The sequence below is a fragment of the Ceratotherium simum genome, chromosome 2, assembly GCF_057802395.1.
Source record: "Ceratotherium simum simum isolate JZ-2026a chromosome 2, ASM5780239v1, whole genome shotgun sequence".
Classification (NCBI taxonomy): domain Eukaryota; kingdom Metazoa; phylum Chordata; class Mammalia; order Perissodactyla; family Rhinocerotidae; genus Ceratotherium; species Ceratotherium simum.
In genome coordinates, this window is record NC_141901.1 from 70445483 (window position 1) to 70473223 (window position 27741).

At 46.3% G+C, this 27741-nt stretch overlaps 1 protein-coding gene across 1 annotated transcript in view; it reads left to right on the top strand.

Moving 5' to 3' along the window:
• ABCA4 (ATP binding cassette subfamily A member 4) overlaps positions 1–27741 on the top strand; it is a 128980-nt gene that overhangs the window by 75275 nt on the left and 25964 nt on the right. The window contains exons 19-36 of the mRNA XM_004420819.2: positions 545–719; positions 2582–2713; positions 3631–3770; positions 4235–4372; positions 5352–5545; positions 6857–6941; positions 9739–9944; positions 10306–10354; positions 13983–14236; positions 14902–15026; positions 15513–15611; positions 16436–16622; positions 20725–20819; positions 22326–22358; positions 23820–23925; positions 24053–24127; positions 24386–24555; positions 26193–26370. Coding sequence (XP_004420876.1) covers positions 545–719; positions 2582–2713; positions 3631–3770; positions 4235–4372; positions 5352–5545; positions 6857–6941; positions 9739–9944; positions 10306–10354; positions 13983–14236; positions 14902–15026; positions 15513–15611; positions 16436–16622; positions 20725–20819; positions 22326–22358; positions 23820–23925; positions 24053–24127; positions 24386–24555; positions 26193–26370 — 2441 coding nt within the window. The remainder of the gene's footprint in view (positions 1–544; positions 720–2581; positions 2714–3630; positions 3771–4234; positions 4373–5351; positions 5546–6856; positions 6942–9738; positions 9945–10305; positions 10355–13982; positions 14237–14901; positions 15027–15512; positions 15612–16435; positions 16623–20724; positions 20820–22325; positions 22359–23819; positions 23926–24052; positions 24128–24385; positions 24556–26192; positions 26371–27741) is intronic.

The window sequence follows — 27741 nt, forward strand, 5'->3', positions numbered from 1 at the left end:
GGTGACTAGGACAATGGCGGCTCCAGGAATGGACATGGGAGAGTCTGAAGGAAAATGTTGTTTTGTGGAGAAGATGGGGAGTCTGAGCTGCTACCAGAAATCCATGTGGAAATGGCCCACAGACTGTTGGAAATAAGGGCCCGGGGCTGAAGATTGAGCTTAGGGCTGACTCTCCGTATAGACAATGTGCACCTGGGTTCGAATCCTGGCTTTGCCACTTATAAGCCATGTGACTTTGATTGGACACTTGATGTCTCTGTGTCTTAGGTTTTCTCATTTATAGAAATGGGCATAAAAATATCTGTCCCCCTAGGGCTGTTATAATTGTGAAATGAGGTAATCCATATAAAGCACTTGAAACAGTGCCTAGCCCATAGTAACTGCTCAACAAATGTTAGTTACTATTATTACAATTGTTATCCTGTAGTCGTCCTTACAAAGATCATAGCTAAAGCCATGGGGGCAGAAGACATGGTCTGAAGAAAGAACCTGGGGAACGTGGACGTTAAGGCGCCATATTTGCATTTCATTTTTTTCCTCCAAGACTCCTTCTTTGAACGTGAGCTTCCAGGCTTGGTTCCAGGGGTATGTGTGAAGAATCTGGTAAAGATTTTTGAGCCCTACGGAAGGCCAGCAGTGGACCGTCTTAACATTACCTTCTATGAGAACCAGATCACTGCCTTCCTCGGACACAATGGAGCAGGGAAAACCACCACCTTGTGAGTCTTTGGGCAAAGAGGCTGGATTGCCCTGCTGTCCTGTCATTTTCTGGCTCTTTTCTTCCCCTATTAGCTGCAGTCTACTCTTTCCCACTGAATTTTAGGGACAAAAATGTACTCTATATTTGTGTCCCAAGAATGTGTAAAACACACTGCTGTGTTCAAAGCCCCCCCCCACATATATTGTTTTATTTGATCCTCAGAAGAAGTTGGAGAGGGAGATGGAGTAAGATTATTGTGCCCTTTGTGTGCCAGGGAAGTGGACATCCAGAGAGTTGAGGTGACTTTCCCGAGGTCACCAAGTGGTAATGGTTCAGTGGGACAAGAGCCAGGTTTTCCCACAATTGTCTCTTGTCTCTGACACTGTGAGCCCGTCCCCCCATCCCAAACCTCTCCAGCGTTGCTGTCATCAATGGTGGTGATAAAGTCACGGCCATCACCATCACATGCCCTCGGTCTGTAGAGTACTATTTATTTTCAAGGAGCATTCCTCTTCCTACCTATTACTAGGCAGGCTTCACCATCAGAATGGGACTCCCGATGAGGGTTGGTGGTAGTTCTGAAGAAAGTAAAGACAGTGCAGTATCTAGAGGGGCCTGTGGGGTAACTGCCTGGCAATTGAAGGCCAAGTTCAAGGAAGATGAGGGCTCTGCATGGAGGCCTCAGCTCAGGAGGCTCCCCACACTTTTCTAAGGGACATGAGTGCCATCTGCTGAGAAGGGGAACACAGCCATCTAAGATTTCCCACGGAGCAGCAGAAGCGGCCCTCTCAAGAGGCAGGGAACCCATGTGAACGCAGTCTTCAAGTCTTTTGGCTTTTGACAGAGTAGAAGGAAGGAACAGCAGTGTACACCCTGCGTTGGAATGTTCTCTGAGGGCGGATCAGTGTGAATGGAATGTGGGGCTGGTGCCATTATTATTTGGTTCTGTTTCCCTCTAGTGGTTGATCAACAGTGATTTCAGCTTCTAAATTCACGTTCAGATAGTCTGAGATTCTGTCGGGGGCAGAGCTGGACGGGGCAGCACTAGATCCGTCTGATTTCTCTCCTTGTTAACTGACATGGTAGAGAGCCCGGAGTTCCACAGGACCCAGGGCTTCTCAAAGGCAAACACGTGACTTCATCGACTGCTGAAATGCAGCTTCCTCTGGGGGTTGAAACACAACGTTTCATAAAAATAGTAATAATATTTTTGAGTTGTCCTTTATGCTGGCACTGTTCTAAGTGCTTTACAGGTATTAACTCATTTAATCCTCACAACAGCTTCATGAGGTGGGAGTCGTTATTTCTCATTTTACAAAAAAAGCCCAACATTGCTGTTAGGCTTTTTATGCTTTGGATCCAAAGATGATATTGTTGGTGGTAATTCCCACGCCTGGCTTCAATCAATTAATCCATAAATACATATTGAATGCCTGGGCTTCTCACTAAGACCCTTCCCCCATGCTTTGTGATGATGACATCAGGCAAAGCATTGACCCACGCACTGAACACCTTTTATTGAGCCCCCACAGGGCCAGGAGCTGTGATGGCTGAATTGGGGAGGGACCTTCGGCTGTAAGTGAACGTTCTGCAGCTGGGAATCCTGGAGGCCTATCTGTGCCTGCCTGGGAGCACAGGAAAGAAGCAGAAGCAGAGAAGGAAGGCGGATGTGGTCATCCACATTAGGGCCTGGATGTACACACTGGTGCTAAGTGCTCTGTGGGAAACTGTTGGTCCCCACCGCTAAGGATGGTTTGGATTCAACTGAGAGCCAAGGGCAGGAATCACTGTGAGAGTCCTCACTGACCCTGGGATGGGGCTCCCATTCCAAGGTACTCCTAAAGGCCATCTTTTTCTGCCACTGACTCCTGCGTTCGGCAGGTCCATCCTGACGGGTCTGTTGCCACCAACATCAGGGACTGTGCTCATTGGGGGAAAGGACATTGAAACCAGCCTGGATGCAGTGCGGCAGAGCCTTGGCATGTGTCCACAGCACAACATCCTGTTCCATCAGTAAGTAGAACAGGAATTGAGACCTTCCCCGTGCCCTGTCCTCACCCTGCCCCCCAACACACATGTTCTGTAGAGCCCAGCTGGGGGCAGGAGACAATATTCTTTTTGGTTTCCTCTGTGTTCAAGGTCCTTTGTCCTGCTTGCAATGAGAGGTGTTCCTCAGAACACAGGACTGTGCCTCTGGCGCTCGGAGCTGAGGTCTCTCCCTCAGAAGAGTGATGCCCCCTTCTCTCTCACAGGGTGGCTGATTCCAGGGCCCCTTGCTCAGCCCTGAAGTGTTCACCTCTGGGACAAAGAGAGCATTGTTCCTTATTTCCTCTTAAGCCTAAAAGCTGGCTTTTGAGGAGGGTTTTTAGTTGCTTTTTTCCCCAAACATTTATTTCTTGTCTAAAAGGTTTTATGTAGTCATTGAAGAAAGGAAGGAAGGAAACATAGATTAAAGGAAGAAAACACAAGTCACCTGTAATTTCACCACCCAGAGATAACTGCTGTTAACATCTGGTAGAAAATTTTTCAGAACGTTCTCCTATGCATGTATAAATATACATATGTACTTTCAAATTATAAAGGAGAGTAAAAATCTGCATACAGTTTTGTAACCTGCCATTTTTTTGATGTGATTGCTTTTCTTAACCTAAGATATCATGAACATCTTTTTATGTCATTACGTATTCTTCTATAAAATAATTAATGGTTACATACCATGCCATTGTATAAATGTACTGTTTAAGCTGTCCCCTCTTGTTAGATATTTTGGTAGAGTCTGTTTTTTGTTTTGTTTTTGCATTATAAACAGCACCATGGTGAACATCTTGATTGCTAAGTCTTTGTGCTCATCCTTAATTATCTCTGTAAAGTAAATTGCTAGACATGGAATTTCTGAGCCCAGTGACTCTCTTGTTGCCCCATCCCCACAGCCTCACGGTGGCTGAACACATCCTGTTCTACGCCCAGCTGAAAGGGAAGTCCTGGGAGGAGGCCCAGCTGGAGATGGAAGCCATGTTGGAGGACACAGGCCTCCACCACAAGAGGAACGAAGCAGCTCAGGATCTATCAGGTGCTTGATATTGGCAAAAGACAGGGCTACCAACGGCAAATCCATTGTCTCCCAGTGCACGGGGCAGTGGTGGAGACAGAGGCTTTAACAGATCTCCTAAGAGTTGGAACACTTCTATAAAGTTATTCTGAGCATCTAAGAGCAGCCCACCTCTGGATTATTTCCCACATGGAACCCTATCTTGCAGCAGCCTGGGCTGTATTTATTCTGATGTTTATGTATTTGAACTAAAATGGGAGAACGGCCTTCAAACAGCCTGATCCCAGGAGGCGGGGATTGCCTCTTCTGCATCTAAAGAGGCCTATACACCACTGGGGTTTGAACACTGTGTAAATATCTAAGGAGGCAGCATCAAACCACTGCGGAACTTAAGGTACCCCCCTTATCGCCAGCCCAGGGCCTTTCTCGTCCCGTGCTCCATAGCCCCTGTGACTGTCCCCCACCCCCACACCTTGTACTTCTAGGTGGCATGCAGAGGAAGCTGTCTGTTGCCATTGCCTTTGTGGGAGATGCCAAGGTGATTGTTCTGGATGAGCCCACCTCTGGGGTGGACCCCTACTCAAGGCGCTCAATCTGGGACCTGCTTCTGAAGTATCGCTCAGGTAATAGCCACTGCTCAGTGCCCTGTGCTCTCATCAAGGCTTTATCTGTGGTCCCCACTCTCTCACACCTGGTGTTACAGTACAAATGAATGTACTACCAGCCATAACTACCCTCATCTGGGGCTTTATCAGTGACTTGGGTGAATCCAAGTTCCAGGAATCCTCCTGAGATTTTTACACAAAAAAAGCAGGGAGTCACTGATGGAGCAGCCTACTTCCCAAAATATCCTACAAAGTCCTCTCAACCTGCAGCCCTTCTGTCTGGAACAATAGGTGCAGCCCTAGGTGAAATTCCCCTTTGACTAAGGGCACCTGAATCACCTGCAAACATCCCAAGATGCTCCATAGCTATCGGACAACCACTCAGGTTCAGGTGTGAGGGCGACATGCAGGTGTTCAGTGCTCCAGAGGACTGCTGCAGATGGAAATGTCTCAGAGTGGGACATTCCCTCCTCCATCACAGCACCTTCCAACCAGAGGGTGCAGATCCAGGAGAGACAGCAAGCAGAGCTCAGAATGCCCATAAAAGTGACAGCATGGTTCAATCTTGTGGTCGATTTGACATCCTGGAATCCTCATTACTGTTTTCCTTTAATGACATCTTCAGTTAGTTTAAAAGTGTGCGTGTGTTCTTTGTGAAATTATAAACGCAGTGCTTAATGATCCAGAGAATATACATACAGAACTCAATAGATGCTGACTGACAATAATAAATATGCCCCATATATGATTTATTTGAATCAGGTCCAATGCCTGATGAAAAGATACTGTATGTGACAGTGCTTTACAACATACAGGATGCTATAAAATGTTAACTGTTGTCGTTATTCTAGTATTCTGGACTTTGCTGCAGAATACTTGTTTTTATTTATTAACTTCCAGTTTTTGTGCCCACGTAATGGCGAGGTTGCTGTACATCCTCTCTCATCCAGCCTGGCCCAGGCCTACCTGGTGATTCCCCTGACCTCTGCCCTTGCAGGCAGAACCATTATCATGTCCACTCACCACATGGACGAGGCCGACCTCCTTGGGGACCGCATCGCCATCATTTCCCAGGGAAGGCTCTACTGCTCGGGCACCCCGCTCTTCCTGAAGAACTGCTTCGGCACGGGCTTCTACTTAACCTTGGTGCGCAAGATGAAAAATATCCAGAGCCGAAGAAGAGGCTGTGAGGTATGTGTGTCCAGGGAAAGAGCCCGTCCTGGGTGAGCAGGAAAGCATAGCATGGTGCTGCCATTCCAGACATTTCTACCCAAATCAGGCTCTCGCTGTCAGAATCGACCTCTTTGTTTCTGGGACCGTTTGCAGATTTTGATAAACTGACATTCTGAACCCTGCTACAGAGATGCTTTACTCCAAATGAAACAACTCGTTTTAAATGACCTAAGATGATTATACTGCAGAATCCTAAACGACACACGCTGTGCGGTGCAGCATGGAAGTGGTTGTCTTGTTCTGCAAGGTTACAGGGATTTAAGGAGAGTTGTTGTTTAAGCTTCCTTTTTGTCATTCCAACATTTATGTTCCCTAATTAAATCTGAATTCCACTGGCAAATGAAAGCTAAGAAAAGGCTTCCCTGGGAACTATAACCTAAAAATGATAAAGCCAAAAAGTACCAGCCAGCAGAGACCCCCTCAGCCTGTTGGGAGAACCAGATTCCGGTCTGGGCTGTAAAGTGGATGAACAGTGTCATCCTACGCAGATTACTTAATTCCTCATCGTTGTTGGGGTCTTTTGCACACAGAAAATGAAACTGATAATCCCTGTTTCTGCATCTTAGGGACATGGTGAAGATAGATGAGGTGAAGTATTATGAATGTGCTCTGGGCTCCTGGAGAACAGGCACTGCTCACATTCAAGTTGTCACGCTTACTATATTGTAGCATTATTTATGCCTCCGGCCCCTGTGGTTTAAGTGTCTGGCTGCTTCTGGGTTTTCCTGTCCTGGGTAGATTTCCACAGGCCAGCGTCCATGGGGAGGGAGGAGCAGAATGTCTTGCAGAGGTAGACCCACAGCTGTCACATAAGTGATAATAAGCCAAAGGGATCCTTTGAGGTTCTGCTACTCTCTGTGCCTGACTCACATGCTCTCCAGGATAAAATCAAATAGCCGCACCCTCAAAATGCTCAGATGAAGTATAATCACGCACCACATAACAATGTTTCAGTCAATGACAGACCGCATATACGACGGTGGTCCCATAAGATTAGTACCATATAGCCTAGGTGTGCAGTAGGCCACACCATCTAGGTTTGTGTAAGTACACTCTATGATGTTTGCACAATGACAAAATCACCTAATGATGCATTTCTCAGAATGTATCCCCATTGTTAAGCGATGTATGACTGTAACAGATTAAAATAGTGGAGAAAAAAATGTGTTGACCACTCTTGGCGGTGAGAAACAAATAAGGCGTGGTGGTGACGGCAATCAGCATCAAGGACATGCTATCATTGAAGTGACTGATGTCCTTCTGTTGTAGGGGACCTGCAGCTGTGTGTCTAAGGATTTCTCCGTCAGGTGTCCAACCCATGAAGATGAGATAACTCCAGAACAAGTCTTGGACGGTAAGGACTGGGGCAGGCCATATCTCAATTCTGGTCAGGTGATAATCTCTCAGTATTGTTGGGTGTGTCCTCTTGTCATGCATTTTAATGGGAGCAAAGGGATCATTCTGTGTACTTCTCAAGCCCACGGTCAAACAATCTTTTTCTTTGAGCTTCCTTTTCCTCCTCTATTCCCAAAGGGATTTTAAAAGTTATGGGCCTAAGGGCCTTCTCCTTTAAGGAGGAACCCAGTCTCTGTTTGCTCCTTGCCCTTACCCATCTTAAGCCTCCATTCCTGGGGTCCTCCTGCCCTGGCTCCAGGCCCCATTCCTTAGTGTCTGGAGAGAAGGGCTTCTAAAGTTGCCAGGGGAGCCCTCTGGTGGAGCCCCAGTGCCACAGAGCTCTCATAGGGAACTTTTCCAGGGAGTCAGGTTGCACTGTGTGGATGCCAAGGCTGTGGAATATCGCACATCCCTGTTACACTCCCAACTTTCCCCTCAGCTTCCCAACTTTCCAGCAGTTTTCCCTTGGATTAGGGTGCATTAAACGTCATAAGGGGCGCCCCCACCTCCAGGGAGACGCAGAAGAGAGGCTCTCACTGTAAGCACTCACCAGCAGGATCTGACTTCAGGACCCAGAGTGCTTGCCAACTCTTTCCATTCTCCAGTAAGGCCCATAAGGCCAGCCTCCCATGCCCCCTCTGGGGTGTCTTTGCAAATGGAATACCACACACCCCATATCCTAAGTAGGAGCAAAGCTAAACCTGTGTGCTGACCCAGGTTAATGAAGGGGAAAAAGTATCTGCTTAACAAAGAAAAAAAAAGTTTCCTATTTATCATAATTTTTTCCCTAAATCTGAGGAATTTACTGACTAAAATCTGGTGAAACAAGAATACTAGACAATATTTATGTACATGCTTGAAATTTGAGGAAAAGTGCCCAGAGTGGCATCATATTTACTCTCTCACCCTCTCTCTGCACAGACAGAACCTGTGGCGAACATGAACACATCCTGTTAGGATGACATTCTGTGTCTTTTTCCTACCCTGTCCTCCTGTGGGTCTTTCCCTGCTTCCTGAAGTTTCCTCCCAGGAGAAAACTTGGTCAAGAAATTGATAATTTTTAAAAATGAATACTAATAAATTTAACTACTGTGGTGCACCAAAATCAAGTTGGAAACAGGGCCTGCTGGCTGGAGTGGTTTTTTTTTTTAACATTATTTCTAAATAAACGTTTATTTTCTTTGAATGGAATAGAGATGCTGTGAATGGTAGGAAACGCAGTAAGTAGTGATGCCCCAGTTAAGAGAAGGAAGATCACTCTAATCCCTAGTCAGCTCCTTGGAAGGCTTTTCCCTCACACGCACCCACATACCACACACGCACCCGCATGCCACACTCACACAGACCTCCCTGCCAGGCGCCGGAAGCCCAGCTGCCCTAAAGGACTCCTTCTGAAAAGGCTGACACACATGTCTAAGACACAGTTCCTGGGAATCCAGCAGCTTCAGGATTGGTTTCCTTCCTAAGAGAACAATAAGCATGACCCGGAGAGAGCCGCGGGGGCAGAGCCGCTTCCTCACACCAGGAGCCCCCGGCCTATGTATGAAGTCACCCCAGAGCTCAAGACAATTGAGCCCAGTCGCAGGTTTGACATGAAACAAGCCTTCCAGTCCAGCTAGGCAGAAGGATTTGGGTTGAAAGCCATGAAATCCCTCCACGTGGGTCATTTCTAAAGCAAAGAAAGAAAAGGACCCACTGGGTGATCCTGACTCCGAGAGTCCCACTTGCGGAAATGCACACGAGAGCTGGGTTCTGAGTCCCCGGAATCCCTTTCCCTCTGGCCTGCCTCTCAAGATAATGTTCTAGAGAACTGTCTCCTCCCATGCATGCTTTAAACATTTTAAATTTGATTTTTGATTTTAAAGTAACACAAGCATGTGCATAAAATTCAATTCCAACCATATGAGGGTATCTGATAAATACTTGACACCGGACACTTCCCCACGTCCCATGCTGTGTGCTCCACACTCCATCCCTACTGCTTCTCAACCCCTTCTTTCCTGTAAGCTGGGTATTAAGTTTTGTTTTGTTTGAGGATGCAGGTGCAGTCCCTCGGGAAATGACAGTCCTCCAAACAGTTAGGCCAGGCAAGGGTGCGTGTGATCTAGGACGGGGAGTTCTCACCCAGCTTGGTCACCAGTTCCAGGTGTGCGTCGTAAGCAAGTCTCGCATAGTTTGGGCCAAACCAGGAAAATGAAAGCCACTTTGACTTAGCTCTCAGACTTGTGGTGAGTAAGAATGAGCAACAATGATGACAAGAGCTTTCTTACTTGAGACGATGTTCACAATAACGAGAGCAGCTAACATTCATCTACCCACCAGGCACATCATTCTAAGTGTTTTGTGTATGTTAACTCATCCACTCCTCACAAGTGACAATAAACTGGGTGCCATTCTTTCCCCCTTTTCACAGATGAAGAAACTAGGGTGTGACTTGCCTGATGTTACATAACTTGTAAGGGACAGAACATTCGATTGAACTAAGAAGAGAGCTGGCAAGGGGACATTACATAACCTCCCAAGGTTACACAGCTGGTTGGTGGGGAGCGCTTTTGTTCCATCTCCCTCTCCTTCTCAGTGCCTGTCACAGGGCCAACTAAGCTAAAAACAGACCTGATAGAGCATCAGTCCTCTGAAAAAGTCACTACCGAGGAAGGAAATGCCCCTTCCTCAAATAGGAGGTGGAAGAAAGTAGGAGACCTGGGTGAGCCCACAGTCTTCCAGGTTCTGGACATCAGTCTTTTTTCTTGTCCTAGGGGATGTGAATGAGCTGATGGATATGGTTCACCACCATGTTCCAGAGGCAAAGCTAGTAGAATGCATTGGTCAAGAACTTATTTTCCTTCTACCAAATAAGAATTTCAAGCAGAGAGCATATGCCAGCCTTTTCAGAGAGCTGGAGGAGACGCTGGCTGACCTGGGGCTCAGCAGTTTTGGAATTTCTGACACTCCCCTGGAAGAGGTAAGGCAGAGAGTCCAGCTGGTTTCTGTCAAGTGCCAGAAAAGGTGGTTCTTTGCAAAAGTCTAACTCTAGAGGGAAGTTTTGTAAAGGCAAAAAGCCATAATTCCCTACCAAAACATAGCGACTATCTTCATTTTTGGCTTACTTCCTCTGCCTTTGTCCATATGCACACATGTTTTACATAATTGTGGTCAGTGCATGCATATACTTTTGTATTAATAGAAGAATATGTTCTTAGATAAAGAGTCATAGTATATTTTCTTCCCATTATGACACAGTACCCAACAAAGTTGAGCTTGGGTTAGATTTTTCTGAGAGTAGGACTATCACACCAAATTCTCTCTTTTTTCCTTCTTGACAGATTTTTCTGAAGGTCACAGAAGATTCTCACTCAGGACCTCTATTTGCTGGTATGGTGCTGGAGTGTGTAGCTTGTTACCTCACCAACCCCCCAAGCTCTATCTTGAAAGTCTAAGGAAAAACTCGTGAAACAACAAAGCAGGCAAATACTTCTCCACAGTATTTATCTGACCCCCAAATAACAGGCATTTTGCATTCTTGGTTCCTTCGAATGACAAAGGAATGACAAATGGAATCAGGTCTGGGTGGGAAGACTCTAGATGAATCAGGAGTCTTAAGGAGGTCAGGCGAGAGCTTCACCATCTCCAAGCTTCTCATCCCACTTCCTGGTCTCTTGTTCCTGCCACATCACCATCCTCATCCCACCAGGCCTCTGGTTCCACTCCTGTCTGCACGAGTGACAGTCTGCAGAGTCCTGAGAGAAAATGGTGACAGTAAATACCGCCCAGAAGCTGGCTAGGATCTCCTGGCCCCTTTGAGCTCGAGATAAAATTATTCTGAGCCTTCATTTAGTGCATTATGGAACTTTGAAACCATGGGGACCAAACTTCCTGGAGATTCAGGGAGTCTCTCCTCCATATATGTGAGAAGAGCACCACATGAGGGGCACCAAATAGCCCCGTCTATGATTTCTACCAAAACCTCAGAGCCACACAAAGCATTCACGAGTGCAGTAGACTTTACTGTGGAGGGTCGGGGTGGGGAGATGGACGTGCAGGAGGGGTTACCTGCCACAATACAGGCCACTTCTGCTAGAACAATAGGCATCCACCCACACTGATAAAATCCTCTCCCTGGCTCCTTTCTCCCACCTCTGTTTTCCTCTCTCTTGGTCACGGGCAAAGCTGTGTGGCAATTCTCCCTTGCTGCCTTGGGATCCTGCCACTGGTTACCTCCTCCAACCCAGTGTGGCATATCACAGTGTTTTCCTGGGCAAAGATTGTTTCCTCCCTGTGGGGTTTTTGAGCCAGATCTTAAGATAATATAGTTTTCATCTTGCTTCGTAAGTGATCCCAGAAGTTTATTTATCAGCTATGCCCAGAACTACCAATGGTCAAATACACCCACCCAAATGGGCTTCATGACCCAGGTAGGCTATGGGGTGGCCAGAAGCTGTGACCATCCTGGCAGAGTGGGGAGTGAAGGAAGGGGTGGGAGCAGCTCACCACAGGACCCACGTTTTCTTTCCAGCTTTGCAGACACAGAAATGGAATTCCTTCAGCTCACCCAAAGGCAAAGACTTACGTTAACCAAGATCAGAATGAAAATATGCTAATTTATATCAGAAGCTACAATGGATTCAAGTAGTGGGGGCTTTTATCTGCACAGAATACTCCTTCTTGATAATTAGGTCCTCTCAGAATAAATTACACATCAGAAGGCTGGCTAGTCTGGGCATAGACTAGAATGTTTCAAAGAGATAGCCAAGGGTAGAGGTTAAGTGTGTAGCCTCTAGAATGAGGCTGACCCACATCAAACCTGAACCCCATAATTTGCTAACCAAGTGGATTTGGGTAAATACTTAGCCTCTTTGTACATCAGTTTCCTCATCTGCAAAGTGGGGATAATAATAATATCCACCTTTTAGAGTTGTTGAGAGAATTAAATGAGTTAATGAATGCCAAGTCTTAACACACCATGTGATTTCTGACTAAGACTTAGAAACACCCTAGTCTCAACACTTAAAAATCATCTCTTGGGCCGGCCCCATGGCCTAGTGGTTAAGTTCAGCACGCTCCACTTTGGCAGCCCAGGTTCAGTTCCCAGGAACAGACCTGCACCAGTTGTCAGTGGCCATGCTGTGGCGGCGACCCACATACAAAATAGAGGAGGATTGGCACAGATGTTAGCGCAGGGCAAATCTTCCTTAAGCAAAAAGAGGAAGATTAGCAACAGATTTTAGCTCAGGATGAATCTTCCTCAGCAAAAAAAAACAAAAAATTATCTCTTACTCCAAACTTGTACAGCCCTTTATACTTCACAAAACACTTAACATCCATTGTTTATTTGATTATCACCACAGTCTCATGGGGCGGATAGGGCAGGGACTGGCCTCATCTGGGGGAAACTGAGCTCACACAGGTTGGATGACTTGCCTAAAGCCACACAGGCTTCTGGGTCTTGTTTCCTGGTCTCAGCTCTTAAATCTAGGAACCTCAATTCCACACTCTCACTGCCTTCATTTTTCAGATATCTAAATGCATTTACTTTGAATTGGCTCAGTTTTGGAGGATGACATTTTCTGATCTTGTCTCCAAAGTCTGAAGGAACTTATAGCTGTCCATTGCGGTCACGTGTTGCGTGGTACCAAGAGGGTCAATCCCGCTTGTAGGGGGTGGCTCACAGCCCTTGACCACCAGAGGGCAGCATAAAGCCAAGAACAAAACTCGCGATTCTGAACAGGCCCTGAGCCCTAAGGTCTGGCCAGGACAGTGGGCTCCAGTCTGGATGGGGCATAAGGGAGAGAGCAAAGCTCATAGGATGGACATTAGGAGAGGCAGCAGCGATCTTACCAGAGGGAGGACCGGCCACAGCAACATCCAATCTGAGCTCAGATCAGAAGAAAGAAAGCTGGAGAACTGGGACTCTAGCGCTGGGTCATCAGTGAGCCTGCAGAAATTCTCCCCCTGCTGAGCATCCTGTCCTGGCGCATTGCAGGTGCCCATGAATGTTAGCTGAAAGAATGACTGAGCTGACCCACTCCCTTTGCAGTTGCCCTTGTCCAGAGAGGGTTAAGAAAGCATCTGGGGACCAACTAGAGGTCCTCTAGGCTCTCCCTTTACGTCCAACAACAGATGTTCTGCAAATGGGCATTAATTCACAATGGTAACCAGCAGCTTCAACATAACTGACGACTTGTGATGGTTTATAAAGCACATTCACATGTGTTAGCTCATTTAATCTTCGTAACAAACCCTGTGAAATGTTCTTATTTTCATTTTACAGATGAGAAAACTCAGATTCAGGCAGGTTGAGTCACTTAGCCAAATGTATGCATCTAGGAAGAGTCAGGATTCAAATCCAGGTCTCCTAACTCCTAGTTCGTTAGTCTTTCCACCACTTCTCAGCTGCCTCTAAGAATTTAGAAAGAACCAAATTGACTCTGACTTTTACTGTTTTTAAGTACACAGGTTATATGTGAATATATTTTTTTTGTTAAAAATTTCAAATAATACAAAATAGATTAAAATCACCCTTCCCACCTCATCCCTGCCCCTTATGTGGCTCTGCCCCTGCACTGGTAACCGTTGTTAACAGCTGGTGACCCTTCTTCCAGAACTTTGCAGTTACAAGTATGTGTGTGCATACACAAAATGTCATGTTTCTTTGTACATGATGTATGCATTCTCTAGCATAAATATGATCTTATTACACATATCATTCTGCAACTTCACTTTTTTTTGCTTAGTTTTATGTTTTAGAGCGCTCTGTCAATGCATTTAGATGTATCTTGTTCTCTTAAACTACTGCAGAGAATTTTTAAGCGATTTCAGGTGATTCTGTCTATAGATGATTTACACCGAAAAACAGAATTTTTAAAGTTTATTAACTTACATGGCCTGATATTTTGTTGCTGATTTAAATGAAAAGAAAAACAAGGGTGTAAGAAAAAAATGGCGTACGAGATTCAGACCTCGTGAGTGTTTTTCTGAATTATTAATTCAGTCTCCCAAACAGGCGGCACTCAGCAGAGAAGAGAAAATGTCAGCCTCCGACACGCCTGTTTGGGTCCTAGTGAGAAGGTCAGACAGACTCCCCAGGGCTCCAACGGCTGCCCTGCGGAGCAGGATCCTGGCCCTGCTGGCTGGCCTTCCCCGGTGCACAGCGGCCGGCTCAACTCGGGAGCGCGGCTCCTGTTCCAACACGTGCAGGCACTGCTGGTCAAGCGATTCCACCACGCCGTCCGCAGCCACAAGGACTTCCTGGCCCAGGTATACCTGTGATCTTTGGCTCTTCTCAATTGTTCCTCACCAGGGCCTGCCTGTCCTCCCCTGCCTCTCCATCCTCTCCTAGGCTTTCTCGTGCACGTGGGCTAAAACACAGCAAGGAGCACCCTCTTTAGGTTCTGGAGGCTTCATTTCCTTCTTGCTAACCTTTGTTTTGATTCTTGGTAATACAAAGCTTCCTTGTAAATATTCAACCTCACTTAGTAGAGAAAATAGAATAATAGTGAATATGTTAATATTGTTTTTATTTTTACAGTGAAGGCTCAAGTCATGATTTCATTCATTTTTGCAGTGATCCTGCAGAGTAAGGTCATTGTCCTCTTTTTTCTTTTTACAGTTTTTGTTCAGAAAAAGAAATGCTGGTTCATCTCTGGCTGAACATTGGGCTACTCCAATGTTCATTGTTGGCCCACTTCAACCATTCTTCAGTGGTTACCAGAACATTCTGTTTTCTCCCACATGTCTTGCTTTTCTGCATCTTCCCTGTAATGTTCCCCAGAAGCCTGACCTTCTCCCCCAGGACCTGGTTATGAGGCTGCAGGATAAATGTTGATAAGAGTGAGTGTGTGTGTGTGTGTGTGTGTGTGTGTGTGTGTGTCTTTAACACACCACATACCACAGCCCACGTTGCAATGCTCGTTCTCCCACAGATTGTGCTCCCGGCCTCTTTTGTGCTTTTGGCTCTGATGCTTTCCATCATCATCCCTCCTTTTGGTGAATATCCCACTTTGACCCTTCACCCCTGGATGTATGGGCAGCAGTACACTTTCTTCAGGTGCGTAGACTTGTCTCCAGAGGTCATCATTCACCTCCGTGGGTTGTGGGGCTCTCGAGTCACATGCTGCTTGGTGGGGGCCTGACCTTCCCACTTCCCTGGGACAGTCACAAGTGTGGTAGGGGTCCTCGGGCTGCCCTCAGAAAGGAAGTTAATGTACCTGCATCTGCCTGGAAAGGTGATCCCAAGTGGACAACCCAGACTGCCAGGAGTAAGGGAAGAGAAAGTAAAGTGTGGGTGAGTGGGTTGAAGCTCCACCTTTTTGAGGCACAAACATGACATGCCGTCAGATCACTGCATGTGTTCGGGTGGCCTACCCCCTGCCCAGGAGACCCACAACCATCCCAAGGCAGCGTTCTGTGCCTTGTGTACAGGCCTGGCATGTGGTAGTCATTCAACAAATGCTTGTTGGGTTGCATGTTGGCTGCTTTGCCCCCTCTGTCCCTGTCACGTGTCCATCGAGTCAGCCCCTTTCACTCTGTCCAGCATGGACCAGCCGGGCAGTGAGCAGTTGGCTGCACTTGCAGACGTCCTCCTGAACAAGCCGGGCTTTGGCAACCGCTGCCTGAAGGAAGACTGGCTTCCGTAAGTCCCTGCACACCCTGTCCTAAGACCACCAGCTGCCCTGGAGACCACGATGGTGGGGTCCGGGATGGCAGAGTTGGTAGAGGCCCATCTCAATCCTGCTCTGATTACATGATGCTTGCACTTCCCTGACCAGTACTCACCCAGCCTCTCCTTCAACACTGGTGTGCAGGAGTGTTCACTCTCTCTCAGGAAGCCCCTGCATCACTGGACAGCTCTATATTTCTATAATTCTCGGTATAGAAAGTTCCATACTGAGTTGACACATGCTTCCCACAAATTATTTGAAAGTAGTCTGAGCAGCAGAAGGAGGGAGATGGGGAATGTACCATTGTATAATTGGACCTAGAATGGCATTAATTACATATATGGCCAACTCCCAGTTATTGCTATTAGCATAGAGAAGGGAGTTATAGAGGGCAGTTGAAATCCACCAAGAGTCCTAAAAGTTCAATATAATTTTAACTGCTTCTCTCATTCCATCTTTTTCAGAGCTACTGATAAGGACCAAAAGAGACTAATTCCAAACTTTTCTTTTATTTGTTCTGTCTCTCAATAGCTAGAGCTGCCAGAAGAAAAAAAGGGAGAGAAAACTGTCCACAAGTAGGAAATTATTCCCCAGCCTCACATCTAGTCAATCAACAAAATTCTAGTCTTGATTTTTCTTGAGCAGAAACTGACCCTTCAGAGTTTAAGAAGAAAATGTGTGGGTCTGAGGAGAGGAGGAAAGGCTAAGGAGGAGAGGGTTGGGCACTGTTTCTCATTTCTAGGGATTTTTATCAACTTGGGAGCTGATTGTGAAGTATTTTCTTGTCTCCCCTTAGGGAGTACCCCTGTGGCAATTCAACCCCGTGGAAGACTCCCTCTGTGTCTCCGAACATCACCCACCTGCTCCAGAAGCAGAAATGGACACCGGACAACCCCTCGCCTTCCTGCAGGTGCAGCACCAGAGAGAAGCTCACCATGCTCCCCGAGTGCCCCGAGGGTGCAGGGGGGCTCCCGCCCCCTCAGGTACCTTGACCCTCCTCGGGGAACCAGGGGCCCTGAATCAGCCTGCCACAGCAGGGGTGGGAGAAAACCCATTGTGCCTCCTGAACTTCTAGCCAACTAACATTTCAAACTGACAGCAACGGTGTCCGGATCCTCTCAGTGGAGTATCCCAGAGGGCCTGGTCACACACCCCAGGAGGAAGTCATTTTCCACCAAACACTCCCTATTCGATCTAGTAGAAAATATCTTTAAACATTGAAAAAATTATTCATGCATGCTCATTATAGAAAAATTAGAAAGTACAGATAGGTCAGAAGGAAAAAAAATCATCCTATCACTTGGAGATAACCAGCAATAACATTTGTTTTTATCCATCTAAACAGGATTACATTCAAAATGCTGTCTTGAAACCTGCTATTTTCACTTAATAACATATCATGAACATATGTCCGTGTCAATAAATATACATCTATATCGTCATTTTTAATGCCTGCAAACTATCCCACTGCTTGGATTTACTTTAGTTTATTTAACTAATCTCTCATTTTTGGATGTGTGGGTTTTCAGTTCCTCTCCATTATAAACAATGTTTTAGTGTCCATTCGAATGCTGATGTATTTGCACACTTATTAACAATCTTAATTGAGAAGCTTGCCATGTGCTGTGTAACTAACATGTACACACACACACACACACACACAGCCAGCAACCTGTCTTTTCAAGAACATCAACAAATTTGGTTCTGAGCAGCGTCCTCTCCTGAGGGTTCTGAATTCCAGAATGTATCACAGTGAGGCTCTTCCGGGGCTTTCAGAGATAGTGAAAGGGGCCAGAGGAGTCTCACTTTGTCTCAGGTTGGTAACTGGCCTTCCAGATGACTTGCACAGTGCTGGGCCTTATGTGGCCCTCTCTGATGATTTGCCAATGAATGAACATTTCCCGGAGAAGCAGTGTGGCAGAGTGGGACGAGCGTAGGCATTGGTGTCAGAGAGCCATGGGTTGGTTACTTGGCCTCTCTGAACCTTAATTTCCTCACTTATAAATGGAAGATAGCTGCAAATTATTTCATAGAGTTATTATAAGAATTCAATTAGATAACGTGAGTAAGGAAATTGTATTATTTAGAATTAGATTCAACTTGACTGACGACAACCCTACACTAACCGTGGATAAAATAAGACACAATTTGTTTCTCTCTCATGTAAAAGTTAATACGAGTGGTCCATGATGTTCTATCTTGTTGCTCCTTAATGGTAAACAGGCCTCAGCCTCATTGGCCAAGATGGCAGAATCTACTTTCCAGGCAGCAGGATGGAAGAAGGGAGGAAGAAAAAGAGAGGGCGAAGTGTGCAAATACGCTATCTTTTAAGGAAGATTTTCAGAAGCTACCACACAGCACTGTCACTTATGCATCATTGGCCAGAAGCTAACATCAAGGGAGACTGAGGACTACAGTCTTTATTTTGGATGTCCTTGTACCCATCAGAAAAGTCTATTACTATGGCATATGGCAGAAGGGCAGAGCACATAATGGGGGACAACTCAATTTTCCATTGCATCAATCACAGTTGCTGGCTTGTAAATGATTCCATGTTTATGAACATCCTATGTTTCTCTTTTTAATATGCTAAAAGTGTGTACCTTTATATTTCTCAAACAATATATTTTCCCTTTGTATCACAACTCAGCCACTATAGCATCATAAGCATCCCAAAAGAGGGACTCAGGGAGTTTGTCCCAATCCTCTGTACCCCAAGGGGAGGCTTTGTTGGGTTGGGTTTGCTGAGGGCCCCTGTGGCTGCTTCGACTCAACTGCAACCAGCATCAGGACACGGAGGCTGTGACACACTGTGCATTGCTTTCTGGGCTGGGAGGGGAGGGAAGGCCAAGCAAGGCTACATGAGATTCATTTCCTCAGTGAGTCCTAACTTCAAGGCTGCCTGTCTAGCTTAGAAACTTATTTTCAGTTGTTAGTCTTTGGTCTCTGGGGGAAAAAAATTGAACAGGCCACTCCAGCCAAAGTCCTGGAAAAAGGCAAACCCGTTTCTGTGATTTTCTCTGACTTCTGCATTTCCTCATTATCATTCACGCCTTTCTTGGGAGCAAAATTGAATGTCACTTATCTGCACAGGAGCTGCTCCCTCTCTCTGTCTCTCTTTCTCTCTCTTGGTGTCTCTCTTTCACACACACACATACACACACACACACACACTCTCTCATATTCACACCGACTCACCCTGCTCACTCAAACACACTCTTCCATTCTCCCCGCAGTAAGGTCAGAGAGTAAGGGCTTGACTCAGAGGTAGTAAGTTGTCCTCAGCTGGACAATGGGGCTGGTGGATGCAGTTTTCTCTGGGGTGCCTTTCGATTCTAACATTCTTTGAGTGGTGATGGGTCCTGAGGTGGAAGTGCTCCATCCCTGACTTCTACGATACTTAGAGATAAAGTTGTAGGAGTATTTTACTTGACCGAATTTTTAGAAAACAACTTATGATAAACTTCTCAGGCACTAACAATTGTTCCAGCCTAGATTCCACTAGGGGAGCTTGGCAGTTCCCCTGGGTGCCATTTTCAGCTTGAAAAGCAGGTGATGGAGTGAAATGAGCAAGCGCTGTGGAGGAGACAGACATAGGTTAAAATCCTAGGTCTGCAAGTTCTGTAACCCAGTACAAGTTAGCTAACCTTCCTGAACCTCAGTTTCTCTGTCTGTAAGTTAAAGTAATAATTCCTCTTTCACAGGGGTATGAGGATGAAGGGATATATTACAACGTTATGTGGAGCATTTAACACCGTGCCTGGCCCACAGTAAGCATTCGGTAGATGCTAGTTTTCCTCCCAGTGTGAGAGAGAGGAACAAGCTGAAGAATGCAAATTGAAGAAGGAAGTAAAATGGGAAAGAGGAGGGAGGGACAGAGAGTGTCTAAAAAGGAAAACAATCATGTGTGATGATGGCGGTTTTAAGGCCACAAAAAAATTCCCTCAGCTACCTCTGGAGGGCACCCTTGACACCCAGAGTTCCTGACTGACCAGAACTAAACACTACGTATTCCCAAATTTAAATATTATTGCCGCCTGGTGGCCAAACTCGTGCACTTTTGAATTCTCCAAAGTCTTGATTAACTAGCTTCGAGTCCTAGATGTATTTTGAAAGTGATTAGTAGCTTGTAAGGCACTGTTTCAATTCTTTCATTCATGTCACAAACTTATTGTTTCAACTGTATGCCAGGTACTATTCTGGGTGCTAAGGACACAGCAGCTGGCAAGTCAGAGAAAGTCTCGGCTCCCACAGAATTTGTATCATACATGGTTGTAACAGACAAAAACAAGTAAACAGATGAATTGGATAGCAAATTTCAGATAGTGATGAAGATGTGAAGATAATAAATAATATGTTGTGATGGAGTGACTGGAAATAGAAAATACTTCTCTGAGGAATAAAATTTGGGCTGAGACTTGAATGATGAAGAGCTAGCCATGTGAGATTGTCCAGGTAGAGCAATCCAGGCGGAGGGAACCGCCAAGTGCAAAGCTACTGCGGGAATGAGAGGTGCCTATTTGAGAAGCAGGGAGAGTCGGTAGGGAGGGCTTGGGAGCGGAGAGTAGCAGCAGGTGAGCTGGGAGAGGGAGGCAGGGCCAGATCACCTCCGTGTCAGCCTTGGTGATGAATCTGGATCTGCTCCCAGGGTTTATTGGAGTGTGGTAAGCAAAGTGCCTGGGGTATTCTGATTTACATGTTTAAAGCGCAGTCTGGCTGCTGGGTGGAGCATGGGTTGTGGACAGCCAGGGTGGAAGCAGGGAGACCAGTTTGGAAGTTTCTGTAGAGGTCCAGGTGAGGTCTAGGTGGAGGCTTATGGGCTACGGTGGCACTGGAGAGATGCCATGGATTGGAGATTTATTATGGAGTTAGATCTAGCCAATCCTGTCAGTGGACTGGAGAAAAGAGAAGGGTCAAAGATGACTTCTACATCATTGATGTGGGAACTAGGGAGATGCCAGTGCTTTATTTTGTATTTTCCCAGTAGCTGAGTCCATAAATAATTTTTGGAGAAGAACAAGTAGTTTCCCAAACTATAAGACCTCAAATTCCAAAGTAATTAATGCAGATGTCTCATTGCCTCAGAGAATACAGCGCAGCACTGAAATTCTACAAGACCTGACAAACAGGAACATCTCTGACTTCTTGGTAAAAACGTATCCTGCTCTTATACAAAGCAGGTAAGAAGAGACCCTTTCATCCTTTTTATCCTGGCTCCCTGTAGAAAATATTAACTAGGGACAGAAGATAATTTACTCTTATGATTTATCAACAATCAGGGCAGTGGAATTTTTTTTTTCCTAAGTTGAGAGCCTCACCCAACAGAAAAAGCAATTGAGGCATATACAAGTAAAATGCAACTTAAGATTAATTTTGTTTTTGGTTTCTTTGTCTTGTCTAGGCCAAGCAGTCTTAAAGTTTAACCCATGCACTATTAAAAGCAAAATAAGAAAGCATAGAATTTATCCAATAACGCAGCCTCATATTTTAACTAGTTAAGAAAGACAAAGTTGGGAGGGAGGAGGGAGAGTAAAGAGGAAAGGTAGAGGAAAAAGGGAGAAGCAAAAAGGAAAAGTAAGAAGCAGAAGGGAGAAAGGAAAAACTTAGACGAAGATAGGAAAGAGGCAGTGGGACAGGGTCTGAGCGAGCCCACAGTTTGGCCAGGTTAACTGCACCTGTCACACTCTAACTGAAAATTGTCATATGTCACTGCCCTTGAAACTGCTAACGAACTCTTCCCTAAGTGTCTACTTCTCTCAGCTCTGCAGCTGTTCTTATCAAGCCCCACCCCGGGATGGCCCTGCTTCAGCAGCCCCTATCAGAGCAAGCAGCTTGACAAGAGCATGCTGCAGGGAGGGCATCATAGGGGACCCTGATTCAGGCCCCACAGGCTCTGGGGCTTTCAAATAAAACATAGTGTCTAATTTTAGTAGTACTTTCCGTTGCTTCCCCTACCAGAGCCCTGAGCAAGGGAGAGATGGACTTGGCTAACCAGACCCCGCTGCAGACGATGAAGCAGCTGCTGGGCAGGCAATGCCACGCCAGCAGTTAGCAAAATGAGGAACGCCGTCCAAGCACAAAAGTGAAAGCAGAGTGCAGAGAATTTATCCAATAACACAATAAATGACGACCATCCCAAACTTGGTTCTCAGCAGCAAATTTGCAATGTGGAATTTTGGATTTTGTGCTTGATGACAATAGTTCGTGGGTCTAAACTATGACGTCTGGAGTTGGTGTCTGCTTGTTTCCTATCTTGTAATTTACCCCTGATTGCCCGGAAGTCAGTGTCTTAACTTCGGGCTTGGAGTAAGCCAGGACTTCCTCCAGGTGTGCAGGTGATTCATAGAGTCTCGTTTGTACAGGGTGGGAGAGGGGAGGGCTGCGGGCTGCAGCCTGCACTCCACACTGGCATGGTCGTTGCCATATTTTCTGGGTCCAGTTGGGGCACAATGGTTTGACAACAGGGCCACCCAGAAAGTCCCACATGCAGGATGTGACTTGGAGAACCAGTGGTGGAAAACATCAGTCAAGCCCGGCTCCAGGGCTGGGAGGGCTCCACACTGCTTGGATGTCAGGAAATGCAAAATGCCCCTGAAGACTGAGACATCCCAGTGAGTGTCTAGGAAGGGAAGTTAACACTACTGCCATACTTGTGTATTCACTGTATGATTTATTTTGGCTTTCAGCTTAAAGAGCAAATTCTGGGTCAATGAACAGAGGTAAGAAACTATTTTTGTAAGAAATTAAAATCTCAGACTTATTCATTTAAAATAATTGCACATAAAAAAGCCACACCTCAAACCATGTGGATGGGCTGTTCTGTCCGTGCTCAGGAATTCCCAAGACGTGTCCTGAAGGGTATGTGGCTAGAGGCAGCTGGACCCAGAAGATGCTCAGTGGTAGGTCTCCTTGGAGGGCGTAAATAGGAGGTGGTGTTCCTTGAAGAGGAGCCCCAGAGCATTCTCACTTAAGGGAGATTCTAAAACCTCCGAGCGCTTGACAGTGTAGAATGCTGCAATGAGAGGACTGGAACCTGAGCCCTGGCGCCCCTTGGCTCATTCCATTTAAGCCTCAAAGGGCCTGGTCCAGCCCCACACTGCCCCCTTCTCCCTGTTCCTGAGGCATCCTGCAGGCTCAAGTGGTTCCAGAGGTTTGGAGAATCCTCCAGGATATTATGGGAGTGAGCTGGCCTCCCGGCCCCCTCAGGGACGGGGCCTTTAGAGTGAAAGAAGAGCTTCTGTGACTTGATTTCCTGGGGGATTCTAGACCATAAAAGTGAAATCCAGCTTTGAGAATTGCTCCCTAGAGGGAAGTGTGGGGCCTTAGCTGAAGCAGAAAGGGAGGAGAGGGGCACAATTTGAGTCCCTGAGGAATAAAGTTCTCCTCCTCTGCCTTGCCTAACTGGCAAATTAATTTTGTTTTGTAGAGGAGTTTGGCTTTTTATCCTCCTTTGAAGAGTTTTAAGCCAGAGAGTGACACGCTCAGGTCGGTGTTTGAGTAGAGTCACTTGAGACTTCAGAGCAGTGTGGAAGATGGGTCAGAATGGGAGACCCAAGGCTAGGATCCCACTTCAGGACCTAGAGCAAGGGTAGAGGCAGGAGAAGGGAGGGGCTGCCTAAGGTAGGGGTGGGGCTGAGAGGTAGGCAGGACTGGTCCTGATTAGATAAGGGAAGTCCAGTGCTGCCAGGGGTACCTGCAAAGTACAGAAGTGTCACAGAAAAGGGATCATTGGTTTTAGTCAGGGGAGAGTCTGGGAAGACTTCGAAGAGAAAATGACATGGAACAGATGAGTGGGAGTTGGCCAGATGCTCAAGAAGGGGATAAGCACCCCCGGGACGCAGCAGCCCTACGAAAGCAGAGAGACACAGAGGCAACCTGGACTGCTGGGGGATCTGGAAGTGATTTCACATGGCCGGAATATGCCACTCAAGGGAAGGCATGAGGAGGGGTGAGGTTGGAGGGGTGGGCAGAGACCAAGCTCAGAAAGAATCAGAATTTCATTCTGGAGGCAATGAGGAAGCGCTGAAAATTGGTTTGTAAAGTGGGGCCATGTCACTTGCTAGTTCAGACAATTCCCCCGAAAGGACGCATTTCCCTACAAAACTGAGAGAGCTGTGGCAAGTGTGAAGCACACACACAGTTCATGGCACTGGTCTAAGGACTTCCTGTTCCCTTGTCAGGTATGGAGGAATTTCCATCGGAGGAAAGCTCCCAGTTCTCCCCATCACTGGAGAAGCACTTGTTGGATTTTTAAGCGACGTTGGCCAGATGATGAACGTGAGCGGGGTATGTAAGCTGACTGGAGATTTGGGTAGGACTTTCAACCTGCCAAGTGTCATAAAACAGAAATTATCATGAGTACTAAGGGAGAAAAAAAAAAAAACCCTCTTGCTTGTTTATTATGGTTTTCTAGGGCCCTATCACCAGAGAGCTCTCTAAGGAAATGTCTGCTTTCCTTAAACATCTAGAAACTGAAGACAACATTAAGGTATTGGCCCAGCATAATCTGCCTTAGAGTTAAAAATTCATGTGAGCTGGTTATTTTATTTTTATTTTCCTGGCTTAGCTAAATTCCATCCCTCCTCCTGTTGAAACCTAGCATGGAATGTCTTCCAGCTGCCAAACCCTTCCTCCTTCTCACATTCTTTTTCCTGCAGCTAATTGTTTCTTTAAACAGCTGTTGTAGCTCAGCGTCTCTGGTCTCGTGTAATAGCACAGCCTGGCAAAGCCCATCTCTACCCTGTAGGTGTGGTTTAACAACAAAGGCTGGCATGCCCTGGTCAGCTTTCTCAACGTGGGTCACAACGCCATCTTACGGGCCAGCCTGCCCGAGCACAGGAACCCCGAGGAGTATGGCATCACCGTCATAAGCCAGCCCCTGAACCTGACCAAGGAGCAGCTCTCAGAGATCACAGTGTAAGCCACCGCGGCCCCCAGCCTCACGGCCCTCTTGCCACCCTCTCCACATTTTTGACACCCCGAGAGGATTTTCACTAACATGAGCCGCTGGGCGGGATGGCAAGCTTGTCGAAGCAGGCACACACGAACATGACTTTCAAACGCTCCGTGTACCACACTGCTCGGCCATTTTCTCTCCTCATACTGTTTATTTGGAAAGTAAGCATATGTTTGGTTCTGTTCCCTTTTGGCTCTTGATAACAAGTTGCCCCTGGAGCTTACACAAACATTCTGCTTTCCAGTATGTAAGAGGACTGCCGGGAACTGGAAAAGTTCGGTAAATCTTTCGTCTCCCCAAGCAGTAATGATCTTGGGTTCCAGTAATTTCCCTCCAACAGTTGGGCTTTGGAGATGTCGACAGATCCTCGCCTTCCTCAAGCTCAGGCTCTAACAGCTTCAGGAAGTAAAACATCAATCTTGTGCGATTTATAGTACGTGTGCTCTGTTCGAGGCCTATATTTGGTGGAATGCCTTCATTAGTGCCAACCTCTTCTGGGAGGCCACGAGGGTCCTCATTTCCAGTATATTCTGAGTGCTACTGAACATGCCCAGTGTCATCGGCTAAAACTTGGGCCCTGGCCCCTTGGGGCCTTCCTCTGGACACCCTCTGAGGCCCTAGACTGAGGGAGAATAGTCTGTCCTATGTTAATTCTCACTCAGCCCAAGTTACTGTACCTCCTGCCAAGACTTTTGAATGTGAAATCTGAAATAGGAGTCTTTTGTGATTATAAAATAATGTATGTTCCTTAAGGAAAGTTTACAGAAGAGAGTTTTAAGAACTTATTGTCTATAACCCTACAGTTTGGGGTGTTTCTTCTCAACATTTTTATGTGTTTCCCTTCAGTCCTTTATTCTATCCTTACTCTGCGTGGGGATCATGCTGTCTGTAGTTTTATCAGGGCAGAGACTAGCACTACAGTGCCTTTGTGGGAATTAGTCAAAGGGGCTCCTTTCTCTAGGTGGGCTCCATCCCATGCCAGGGGTCATGGCCTATATGTCAAGTTCAGGTTGGATTTCAGCCCATACTTGCCCCCTTAGTCAGATGCTTTCTGTTTGATCCAGGAAAGGGTGAACAGAGCCAAGCTCCTGTATAACTGGCCGGTTCTCTTTTCACTTAAACTTACACTGTGAACATTTCCCCATGTTATGATATGTTTCTTGAAAACAGGACTTAACAAGATAAATCACAGATCATATGGCTGCCTACAAAGAAAATTCAAGAGAATCTAGAGACACATTATTAGAACTGATATGAGCATTGGAATATATGAGATTAATATAAAAATCCATTTCTATCCACACTATCAACAAATAATTAGAAAATGTAACAAAGAGAAAATTTATCTAGACTTTTATACTAAGGTGGAACAATATTCAATATTAACATGGAACAGGAAACCCACAAATACCCACTTAACCGTGACCTAGTCTGATGTAGACAGTTGAGTAGAATGACAAGCTTCAGGGGAGGGATGGGGACTCTGGAGCTGTCACCTAGGACTGTGTGAGGCCTTCCCAGAGCCTGACTCTGTTCTTCTCCTGCTTCTGCTCCTCCTTCCTCACCCCCCTCTCTCTGTGTCCCTGTCCTGCTGCAGGCTGACCACATCGGTGGATGCTATGGTTGCCATCTGCGTGATTTTCGCCATGTCCTTCATCCCAGCCAGCTTTGTCCTTTATTTGATCCAGGAGAGAGTCAGCAAAGCCAAGCACCTCCAGTTCATCAGCGGAGTGAGCCCCACCACCTACTGGCTGACCAACTTCCTCTGGGACATTGTACGTGTCAGGTCATGGCCCTCCTTTGCCCCCTTGGGCCCAAGGTGGGCGGGTGCTTGTGTCTGCTCTGACTGAAGGGACACAGCAGGTGGGGCTCTCACATGGCCAGGGCTGCTGGGAGGGGCTTGCCGAGGGCCTTGTGTGTCTGCTGTCTCCTGACATCTTCTTAGAAAGGCACAGAACCAGGAGACCTGAGCTAGGGAAGGACGTGGGGCTCAGCTTAACAGCTGCTGAGAGGGGGCTCTGCATGCCCCACCTTAGGGGGCCTTCTGACCCACCACATAATCACTGCACTGCAGGCATGCGGCTGGGCTTCCTGGGAGTAATCTGGAGCTGAAGGGCTCCTTCACCCCACATCCTCTTCTTAAACCCTGCCCCACCCCCAAAGGGGTAAGGATGGCACTTCCCCTGTGGTAGAGTCACCAGACAAATATAGGACACCCAGTTAAATTTGAATTTCAGACAAACAATGAGTGATTTTTGGTATAAGTGTGTGCACCCCCGAATATTGCATGGAACATACTTATCCTCAAAAAATTTATTGATTGTTTGTCTGAAATTCAAATTTAACTGGGCACTGTATATTTTTATTTGCTAAATCTGGCAACCCTACCCAGTGGTCTTATTTTGCTTTCCCAAAGCTATCAGACCTTCGCTATACCAGATTAGGGAAAATGAAGAAAAAATTATTTATAAAATCAACAGCAGGATTGATGGCAGGAGAGAGGGGTCAGGATGGGTTACATTATGACAGGCCACAGGATCAAAATGAATTGGCAGCAAAGGCGCAGTTATAATGTAGCAGGATCCTTACGACACCAACTCTAGTCTGTTCTGGGCATCTTGGGTAACGAGATCTTTTGTTTTATCTCAACATTCTAAGACCAAAGTGAGTCTCCACTTCATATGATGATAAAATATATCATGATGGAGATCAACACAGACAACATTCTCCACTGGGGCTTTTAATAATGTTGGTGAATGTTAGGGTTCCTGAGGACATGGTTTCTTTTATCTTACTCAACTTATTAAGCAGCCATCACTTGACAATACACAATCAGAAATTACCAGTGGCAACCAAATTCTTTCTGCTCTCTTGTATCTACGTGAAAAAACACTCCTGAACACATGGGGACGAGGTCAGAACCTACAAGCCTCACTTTGAGCAAGAACATCACCTACAGGTGCCCACATTGGCCTGTGCTTTTAACATGAAAGGAGCTAGCTCACCTGCTCTGCAAAGCTGTTAAAGTGCTGGTTTTTACATTCTACTTTTTTTTAAAGATCAGGAAAACAGTTTACACTTGGGGCTGACTCGTGTGTGTGTCTGGCTACAGACAGAGATCTCTGAGTCTAAGCAGAGATATGTGG